Below are 10409 nucleotides of genomic sequence, written 5' to 3' on the forward strand. Positions count from 1 at the left end.
TGTTGCGTTTATATTTTTGTTCAGTGTTTATTAAATATCTTCCTGTCTAGTGTTGGGGATACATGTTCCATAATGTAACTATTTAAAGAAAAGTCAGAACTGCAGCGTATCTCTGAAGCAGACAGGTCACTTTCAAATCATTATTTTATTTCCAGGGGTTACTGTCTTCATGCTGCATCTGCCCTTGCAAGAAAGAGCCATCAGACAAAAGTAGGTTCCAGTAGGTTTAAGCATTCATTAATATTGTCATTGTAATTACAGTAATCATCACAGGTCAAATCAGCACTAACATCTTGTGTTTTATGTTTCCTAATCTTTTCAAGATCCACATCACTCTGCAAGACCTCATTCCAGAAATGAAGACGATTCACTTTTGGCCCAACCATGAATACGTGATAATATTTAGTGTGATTTCTGTAAAAGTGATTATCAATTCCCTTAGAGAAAAATGTTTATGGATTACACCTTTAATTGCATGTAATTTAGGCCTACTTGAGAAAGTACAGATCATTTACAGTGGTAATGTATGGAATTAGGCCTGGCTGTATCAATGTAACAATAATATGGAAAAAAATAAAGAAGAAACAGGATCTGTGGAAGGGTATGAGTCTCAACATCACTGGTTATACCATAGAGTCTATGCGTTAATCTAAGTAACAAAAATAAGGAGTTAAATACTGTGTGTAAAATATATATATTTCCTGAGTTTTCTTATATCTCTTAGATATAGTATAGACACTTCAAAACCTTATTTATGATTTATTTTTTTACTGTCTTTTTTTTTGTTGCCATTTATTAATGTGTTATTTAATGCGTTACTATAGGCTATAGTAGTAAAGGCCAAATTCTATATTTTATCAAATAATTAAACAAAAATATTATATACCTAAAGGGGTATACAGCTTAGACGTTTAAGAATTAAAACGTTAGTGCATATGTCCCACTTCTGACACCGGTGTAGTAATTAGTGGCGGAAACCGGGTTGCCTGACTCAATGAACAATTTTAATAGGGATAGCTATGTATTTTGGAGGCGTTTGTAACAGGCATACAAAGGCGGCACTATTTTTGCTGTTGCTCAATGACTGAACTGAGCTCAAAAGTTAGGGAAAAGGCTTTTGAACAAAACATTCCTACCGCAACATTGCATTCTGGGACGTGTCCCCAGTTCGGGTTGTTGAAGTCAAGATGGCTGTAAACACCAAACAGAGACTAGAGCATGAAATAGGCCTTAAATGAAGTTCCTTATTCAATTAAATCGCCCATTACCGTCAAGAGCCTTTAGCAGTAACATAACTTTTTGTCGAAAATTTATCCAACCTGTGGAGAAAGTGTTCATTCATACAGTTACACAGGATCACGGGCAACTGCGGGAGAAAGTCTCGTATGAATTCCGACGACGGGGACTGTGAGTGTGCGCTACCACAGGCCGAGACATCCCCTGCAGGAGGATACGACAGGTCGGCATGGAGATAAATAGAGTGTCGTGGTTTGGGGAAGGATGCATGATTTTGTATCGTAGCAATAAAATGTTTCCCAACGTATGGTTTCTGGCTAGCTAGCTATGTACCTGACATGTAAAATGAAGTAAAAGTGCAACATTCCTGCAGATTTCCAGGTATGTAGGTAGCTAGTTAATGTTGCCCTCCAGCTAGGCTAGGCCTGAAAAGTGGATTTAGCAACCGCTAGTTGGCTAGCTAGCAATGCTACTTAGCTAGTTATTAACATAACTGTTAGGTAGCTAGTTCGTTTGCTGTTCTGATTTCACGTTAACGTACAGTTACGACGATGTATTGCTGAATTGTAACTATGTTAACTAAAACATTATCGCCTGAACGACTTTGCCTAGCTACTTAGCAAGCAAGCTGCACGGTCATCACTCTGTCTGCGTTAACTAGCTAGCCAACGTTAGCTACTTGTATCGGTCTTTGCAGATTTATATTCGCTGTTCCTATAGCCATTTCATCATCAGTCAAATGTGTTTATATTAACCTAAGATTAACTAGCGTTCACTTACTGATAGTTGTGGCTATCTTAACTAGCTAACGCTACAGCAGTAAAATTCGTGTCACTCGCTAGACAAGTTAGTTCATTTCTCTGCTATAGCTAGCTGTAGTAGGTAGTCTAGATGGTTCTGTCAACAGATTTAGCTACATATTCCTGACCTAAGTTATTGATGTGTTTGTTTGTTTAGAATACAAGAGGAGTCTGACATAGAAAACACTGAAGCAAGCCGAATGTAAGTTTATTTTAAGTTGTCAGTCATGTCATTCTGTGATTAACATACAGTAGCTAGCTACAGTACAGTAAGTTAATTTAATCACCTACCTCAGAACATGTTAATTGACTATCTATGGAATGTCCTTTTCTATCTATGGAATGCTAATATTTAATAATATCTCCCTCCTTTCACTAACCAATGAAAGTCCAAAGCCATTCTGTCTAAGTGTCACCATCAATGCACCTTCATATTAATAATTTTCCTCTTTGGCTTCCACACACCATCCCTTCCTGCATGGTCTGCTGACTGCAGCAGGCACACAGTGGATGCTGAGTCCACAAGTTCCCAATGAAAATAAACGTTTTTGTTCTTAAATGTTTAGGGTCTTATCACATTTCCTATGTATTGATATTTTATATATGACATTAAGTTCCCCTTGTTGTTGTTTTTTTGTGTGTTTTTTTTAATGGTTACCACTTTGGATGTTGATATGACTGTTTTCAGTGCTGTTTTGATTGAGACTGCAGCCATGAGTTTCATAACTCTACATGCTTCCAATCTGAACGGCCTCCAATTCAGGAAGCGAGCAGCCGCCAAGCATCTAATAGAGCGCTACTACCACCAGTTAACGGAGGGCTGTGGAAATGACTCCTGCTGGAACGCGTGGTGCTCCTCGTCCCGGGGCTCCCACCGCTTGGACAACAATGCAGCCGCCGTCAAGGCCCTGGAGCTGTACAAGATCAATGCCAAACTGTGCGACCCACACCCCTCCAAGAAAGGCACCACAATGAATCATTGTGTAAGGGACGACTTCAAAGGTGTGTTGGCATAAGTGACTCATTCGTGCATCAATACTTTTCGGAGTGTTTCAATTGTAGTGCAGAATTTCAGAATCAGATCGTCGATCTTGACTGAACACTTAACTGAAACGGTTAACTTTTTAGCCGTAACTGGATATTACATGTGTTGCGTTAATTAACTGTATTACATTGATGTGTTTCCAGATGTGAATTACCTAACAGAGGAGAAAGTTTATGAGATACTACACATCTGTGGAGAAAAGGAGGACTACTCCCCTCTCATCCGGGTCATAGGACGGGTGTTCTCCAGCGCAGAGGGCCTGGTGCAGAGCTTCCGCCGGTCCAAACCACCCACCAAGGAGGAGCTCAAGTCCCTCCAGAGCAAGGACGAGGACAAAGACGAGGACGAGGAGGAAGCGGCCGCCTGCTCCGCTGCTGCTATGGAGGAGGACTCGCCCGGTTCCTCATCCCGGTTAGACGGCGCTGCATCAGGGGACAATGTGGGGAAGCTGGGTCCTGACGAGGTGTCTGTGGACATCGACGCGGTCAGGAGGGTCTATCAGAGACTGCTGTCCAACGATAAGATCGAAGCTGCCTTCCTCAACGCACTGGTCTACCTGTCGCCCAACGTGGAATGTGACCTGACGTACCACAACGTCTACTCCCGGGACCCCAACTACCTGAACTTGTTTGTGGTGGTGATGGAGAACAGTAACCTCCACAGCCCAGACTACCTGGAGATCGCCCTGCCCCAGTTCTGCAGGGCCATGAGCAAGCTGCCCCTACCTGCGCTGGCCAAGCTGGCCCGCCTGTGGTCTCACTACAGTGCTAAGCAGATCCACCGCATAATGGAGACCTTCCAGCAGCTCATCACCTACAAGGTAGCTAGATTCTCTTGATATTTTGTATTTTCTTTGTTTCTTTTTGTTGGCCTACATAGAGTTTTGAGATTCCTCTGTAATGAAAAGCGCTATACAAATTAAATGTATTATTATCTTAATTGCTAAGGTGGTCAGCAACGAGTTCAACAGTCGCAACCTGGTGAACGACGACGATGCTGTGGTGGCAGCCACCAAGTGTTTGAAGATCGTCTACTATGCAAATGTCATGGGAGGGGAGGTGGACACGGAGCACAATGAAGAGGAGGACGAGGAGCCCATCCCTGAGTCCAGCGAGTTGACGCTGCAGGAGCTGCTGGGCGAGGAGAGGAGAAACAAGAAGGGCCCCCGGGTAGACCCCTTGGAGACTGAGCTTACCATCCGGACGTCCGACAGCCGGCGGCCCCTCATCCCCTTCGAGGAGTTTGTCAACGAGCCCCTGAATGAAGTCCTAGAGATGGACAAGGACTACACATTCTTTAAAGTGGAGACGGAGAACAAGTTCTCCTTCATGACGTGTCCGTTCATCCTCAACGCCGTGACCAAGAACCTGGGCCTGTACTACGACAACCGCATCCGCATGTACAGCGAGCGACGCATCACAGTTCTCTACAGCCTGGTGCAGGGACAGCAGCTCAACCCCTACCTGAGGCTTAAAGTACGCCGAGACCACATCATCGATGATGCCCTCGTCAGGGTAAGTCCAAGGCCCCGTTTAGTTTCTCCCACCCCGAAGTGTGCACTTGTTTTGTCTACTCCCCCTCAAGGATTTAAAAGCATTGGAGTGGTGTTTGTACTGACTGGAGAGAGTGTCCACTATATTCCGCACACTAGTCTTAGATCATTCTTTTACTTCTATTCTTCCTGTTAGCTTGAGATGATCGCCATGGAGAATCCTGCAGACTTGAAGAAGCAGCTGTATGTGGAGTTTGAAGGAGAGCAAGGTGTAGATGAAGGAGGGGTTTCCAAAGAGTTCTTTCAGCTCGTCGTGGAGGAGATCTTCAACCCAGATATTGGTGAGAAACCAAGTCGTCAGTCGGTCGAAACGTTGCTGAACCGTCACTGTGAGACTGGGAATGGATGTGGTTGATTTGTGTTGCTGTTGTGTTTTATAAAGGTCCTCGTCGTTACTGCAGTGGATGTGGTTGGTTTGTGTTGCTGTTGTGTTTTATAAAGGTCCTCGTCGTTACTGCAGTGGATGTAGTTGGTGTGTTTAGCTGTTGTGTTTTATAAAGGTCCTCGTCGTTACTGCAGTGGATGTGGTTGGTTTGTGTTGCTGTTGTGTTTTATAAAGGTCCTTGTCGTTACTGCAGTGGATGTGGTTGGTTTGTGTTGCTGTTGTGTTTTATAAAGGTCCTCGTCGTTACTGCAGTGGATGTGGTTGGTTTGTGTTGCTGTTGTGTTTTATAAAGGTCCTCGTCGTTACTGCAGTGGATGTGGTTGGTTTGTGTTGCTGTTGTGTTTTATAAAGGTCATCGTCGTTACTGCAGTGGATGTAGTTGGTTTGTTTTGCTGTTGTGTTTTATAAAGGTCCTCGTCGTTACTGCAGTGGATGTGGTTGGTTTGTGTTGCTGTTGTGTTTTATAAAGGTCCTCGTCGTTACTGCAGTGGATGTGGTTGGTTTGTGTTGCTGTTGTGTTTTATAAAGGTCCTCGTCGTTACTGCAGTGGATGTGGTTGGTTTGTGTTGTATATCGTAAAGGTTGTTCCTTGTCCTTAACACTGCTTCCTTCTCTTCAGGAATGTTTGCGTACGACGAGCACACCAAGATGTTCTGGTTCAACCCGTCGTCGTTTGAAAACGAGGGTCAGTTCACGCTGATCGGCATCGTCCTTGGCCTGGCCATTTACAACAACTGCATCCTGGACGTTCACTTCCCCATGGTGGTCTACAGAAAGCTCATGGGCAAGAAAGGAACCTTCCGGGACCTCGCAGACTCCAATCCGGTTAGTATTTGATGTCCTGTTTTATTAATAAAATTAGCTTAATGATCTTCATCTCCAGAGTGGTATTTAAACCAATGTGCTGCGACATGGCTGTCGACTCCTATGGTGTTACATTTCTTTTTACTTTCTTTCACGGTAATAAATACCATAACAGCTAAATCCCATTGAAATGGTGGTATGTACGAAGGTGTTATTGATAACGTGTTTCTGTCTGCTCTCCCCTGTTGTCTGTGTGCAGGTTCTGTACCAGAGTCTGAAGGAGCTGTTAGAGTACGAGGGTAGTGTGGAGGAGGACATGATGATCACCTTCCAGATATCCCAGACGGACCTGTTCGGAAACCCCCTCATGTACGACTTAAGGGAAAATGGTGATCAAATTCCAGTCACCAACGAGAACAGAAAAGTGAGTTTCAAGAATTTGTGAAAATGATTTCACTCAAAATCATGCTTTTAGACATTTTAATTGTTAGGGTTTTTCTGTTTTAGATGTAGCTTATTTTACCAGTTGAATAGAGTATGAGGTAGCGTTCCATCCAGAGAATCATGCCGTTGTTTCATCTTGTGGTCGACAGGAGTTTGTAGCTCAGTATGCGGAGTACATGCTGAATAAGAGCGTTGAGAAGCAGTTCAAAGCCTTCAGAAGAGGTTTTCACATGGTCACCAACGAGTCCCCGCTGAAATATTTATTCCGGCCGGAGGAAATCGAGCTGCTCATCTGTGGAAGCAGGGTAAGCTGTAGAAAAGAGAATTTTGTCGTTTGTATTTCTTTTTTAGTGGTTTTTAAATATGATTTTAACTCCATAATGTGTGTATCACACACAGAATCTAGACTTTCAAGCACTTGAAGAAACGACAGAATACGATGGCGGCTACAGCAGAGATTCACGCATCATTAAGTAAGGAATTGCTTTATTTTAGGGTGTGTGTGTGGAGGTGATGAATCATTACTTTAAAAGGGACTTGACTGCAGAAAGGACCGTCCAAAAATGTTGAAATTCAGCGGTTTGATCTGCTGCTGACATCAGGGACAGTGACCCAAAACCCTGATTATGACACTAATATAAAGCCTTGTCTGTACTTGACCCACCAGGGAGTTCTGGGAGACGCTGCACTCGTTTGCTGAGGAGCAGAAGAGGCTGTTCCTGCAGTTCACCACGGGCACAGACAGAGCCCCTGTCGGAGGCCTGGGAAAGCTCAAGATGATCATCGCCAAGAACGGCCCCGACACAGACAGGTGAGGATGTCTTCCTTCTGCAGGCCCACAGAGCTCACTCACATCACTTTGGAAACATGCAACTAGCAAATGTGTGCAATTGTGTATATAAAAATAACCATGTACTTTGCATGCATTTGGTTTGAGGGGAAATTGATGAATTGTCTTCAGGTTACAGTTCAATGTAATCAATGTAATCCCATTCCAAATGAATCGCCTGTTGACCTTGACAATTGGAATGGCCTTTGACCCATTCCCTCCTCTGCCCCTTTCTGCAGGTTACCCACATCTCACACCTGCTTCAACGTGCTGTTGCTCCCGGAGTACGACACCAAGGAGAAGCTGAGAGAGAGACTGCTCAAAGCCATCCTCTATGCCAAAGGGTTTGGCATGCTCTGAGGCCATGGCTGCCACACTGAAAAAGGACTCCTTTTCACAATCTCCCTCCTTCCCCCATATCAGAAAAAATAAACGAAAGATGACCAACCAACACAAATCCGTTTAAGATTCGAGATGAGAAAAGCCGAAAACCAACACAATGGTTCATCTAAAGGTAGAGCGCTCTAGTAGTGGAGTTTGTCCGTGCCAGCGTCCCGATCTCTTGGAGCAGCTTCATTGAACTTCATGTGATCAAACGTACGTTTCCTTCCCCACGTTGTGTGAATGTGTTCTGAACACATCCTTTATCTTATTTCATGTTTTATGTACAGAGGATTGTTTTCCCCCTTACTATTTATTTTAAGGTTGAAATCGGTTATTTTGATGCTTGACTGGATGAACAACTTTTCTTGTTGGGAAAGGGGAGGCCTGGGATTATTTAATAATCTGGATTGTGACAATGACAATGTAGAAACCTTTTACCATTTGTGAGTCAGAAAAGGCTACATCCATTCATGCATCGCAGTCCTCATTGCAGTCTGTTACTTGCGATCTTTCGGTTGCATCGCTGTAGTCAGAAGCTGATGTGACGAGGGAAACCGTGAGCTCTTGGAGTTTATATGATGTCCTGCCCCCCCCCCCCACCTTCCATATTATTTATCCAATCGAACCAGACTCCGTTTTTCATGGAAGTGTTTGGAACTTGGAAAGTAATTTCATTCAGACAGCATCTTCAGAAAATGTTTACCTTGAGCATCTGTCCTAAATGACGCCCTATTCCCTATCTAGTGTTCTACTGTTGACTAGGGCCCATTAGGGTGCCATTTGGGGGACACAATTATTTTCACCATTGGAGCACTGAGAGTAGACTGAAACTTTGTCGGAGCTGTTGTAAGTGCACTTAGACATTTTCAGAATGTTTTTGTTTTTTTGGCCACAAGTACATGATTGTTCTCAAATATTTTTTTCTAAAGGCTTCCTGTGTTGCCCTTGTCTAACCGGTGTTATATTGTAATCCTCAGTACATTTATACAATCAGAATAGCATTTATTCTGGTTGTCTACACTTCTAGAAGACCAACCCCAAATATATCCCAGGTTTAGCTAGGGTATCTTCCTTTTAGAATCAAGGAATTTTGTACTAAATGAAATGTCTACAGACATTTGCCAAGTGTTACTGACAAATCTTTGCTCTCCAGTGATCTTCTTCAGCAATCTAGAAGATTTGTCTCTGTGTAGAAAAATAACTTACGACAGACCTTTTTTAAAAATTTTAATTTTTGATTTGGAAAAGTTAGCTGTGAAAATTCCTTCTGCACTGGCACAGTAAACAGTTGATTTGTTTCTTTGTCTTAGTTTCTGGACAATTCCATAGGGATGTAATCACTGAATATCAATGGATCCTGAATCCTGATGCCGTCTTTCAGTCTGTCGGGGCGTAAGCAGTCAGCCAGCTCGCAGTAATGCCACTTAACAACGGTGCTCAGGGCTGCTTGTGAAGAACCTGCCCCAACAAATACATTTCAGATATTGCGCCCTGAGCCTTCCCTTCCTCCATCGCTTCTTTGGGTTTCTGCTGTACCTCATTTATTTGTATCTCTGTTTTGTACTGCTGAAGTTGCTGCTCGCCTGTACATTTAAAAGGACTCCAGGGCCCAGAGAATGGAAAACTTTCACCCTGATCTTGGAATGGAAGCAGTCAGTTTATAGGTTGGTTTGAATTAACTGTTACCTTTAAAAATGTATGATAAAAAGGCTTAAAATCAAGTGTTGTGAAAACATGCTAAATAAAAGTGACTGCTTTTTTCCAACTTGTACTTTGTGAAGAATTCATTTAAACATATGCAAACAGATGGATTTATAAGACTTTTGAGGATTGTATGTGTCATTTATGATTCTGAAGTACTTTTTTACTGTCTCGTACCCCAGTGAAGTTAATCAAGACATGTTAATTTATTCAACACCATACATTCAGTCGATTGGCTTAAAAGAGCCGAGATGTTCAACCACTGAAAAGAGAACATATTACTGAAAGTTCAAATAAATATGTTTGCATTTGATTTTACAGTTTTAAGCTTCTTAGTTTTAACAAGTACAGTACAATCTGAGTTGAAGTGAAAATGACATCCAATTATTTTCAGGTAATGTCCATTGCAACTGACCTAGACATTTCAAAAGCACACCAGCAGAAATATTCAAATACAGACCGATTTTGGATAATCTGTATTTATTACAAAATAAAAACATTTTGGTATCACTTTAAACCGATCAAACAAGCAGGACAAATAACTAAACTCAGCAAAAAAAGAAACTTCCTTTTTTCAGGCCATGTCTTTCAAAGATAATTTGTAAAAATCCAAAGAACTTCACAGATCTTCATTGTAAAGGGTTTAAACACTTTCCCATTATTGTTCAATGAACCATAAACAATTAATGAACATGCACCTGTGGAACGGTTGTTAAGACACTAACAGCTTACAGACGGTAGGCAGTTAAGGTCACAGTTATGAAAACTTAGGACACTAAAGAGGCCTTTCTACTGACTCTGAAAAACACCAAAAGAAAGATGCCCAGGATCCCTGCTAATCTGCGTGAACGTGCCTTAGGCATGCTGCAAGGAGGCATGAGGGCTGCAGATGTGGCCAGGGCAATAAATTGCAATGTCCGTACTGTGAGACGCCTAAGACAGCGCTACAGGGAGACAGGACGGACAGCTGATCGTCCTCGCAGTGGCAGACCACGTGTAACAACACCTGCACAGGATCGGTACATCCGAACATCACACCTGCGGGACAGGTACAGGATGGCAACAATAACTGCCCGAGTTACACCAGGAACGCACAATCCCTGCATCAGTGCTCAGACTGTCTGCAATAGGCTGAGAGAGGCTGGACTGAGGGCTTGTAGGCCTGTTGTAAGGCAGGTCCTCACCAGACATCACCGGCAACAACGTCGCCTATGGGCACAAACCCACCG

General features: G+C 43.0%; 1 protein-coding gene across 2 annotated transcripts; it reads left to right on the forward strand.

Annotated features, from left to right (window-relative positions):
* The first annotated feature begins 1139 nt into the window (after positions 1–1139).
* On the forward strand, positions 1140–9250 carry LOC120033346 (ubiquitin-protein ligase E3A-like). Of its 2 annotated transcripts, none has more exons than XM_038979642.1 (12): positions 1140–1459; positions 2194–2238; positions 2725–3038; positions 3225–3901; positions 4029–4595; positions 4770–4914; positions 5638–5843; positions 6082–6246; positions 6416–6571; positions 6666–6739; positions 6934–7077; positions 7335–9250. In XM_038979642.1, the coding sequence occupies exons 1-12, from the start codon at positions 1386–1388 to the stop codon at positions 7453–7455; spliced, it is 2688 nt and encodes an 895-aa protein (XP_038835570.1). In that variant the 5' UTR covers positions 1140–1385; the 3' UTR covers positions 7456–9250. The 2 variants fall into 2 exon arrangements, with proteins under 2 accessions (XP_038835570.1, XP_038835572.1); XM_038979644.1 differs by having other exon boundaries at positions 2800–3038; positions 7335–7455.
* The last annotated feature ends 1159 nt before the right edge of the window (positions 9251–10409 follow it).

Source organism: Salvelinus namaycush, chromosome 40, assembly GCF_016432855.1.
Source record: "Salvelinus namaycush isolate Seneca chromosome 40, SaNama_1.0, whole genome shotgun sequence".
Classification (NCBI taxonomy): Eukaryota; Metazoa; Chordata; class Actinopteri; order Salmoniformes; family Salmonidae; genus Salvelinus; species Salvelinus namaycush.

What these genes read in the sequence shown, in the direction of transcription:
- LOC120033346 (XM_038979642.1), top strand. Translation starts at nt 1,386, where the DNA reads ATGAATTCCGACGACGGGGACTGTGAGTGTGCGCTACCACAGGCCGAG. An exon ending in CCTGCAGGAGGATACGACAG is followed by an intron (nt 1,460 to 2,193) that starts GTCGGCATGGAG and finishes TTGTTTGTTTAG; the next exon opens with AATACAAGAGGAGTCTGACA. An exon ending in TGCTCATCTGTGGAAGCAGG is followed by an intron (nt 6,572 to 6,665) that starts GTAAGCTGTAGA and finishes TATCACACACAG; the next exon opens with AATCTAGACTTTCAAGCACT.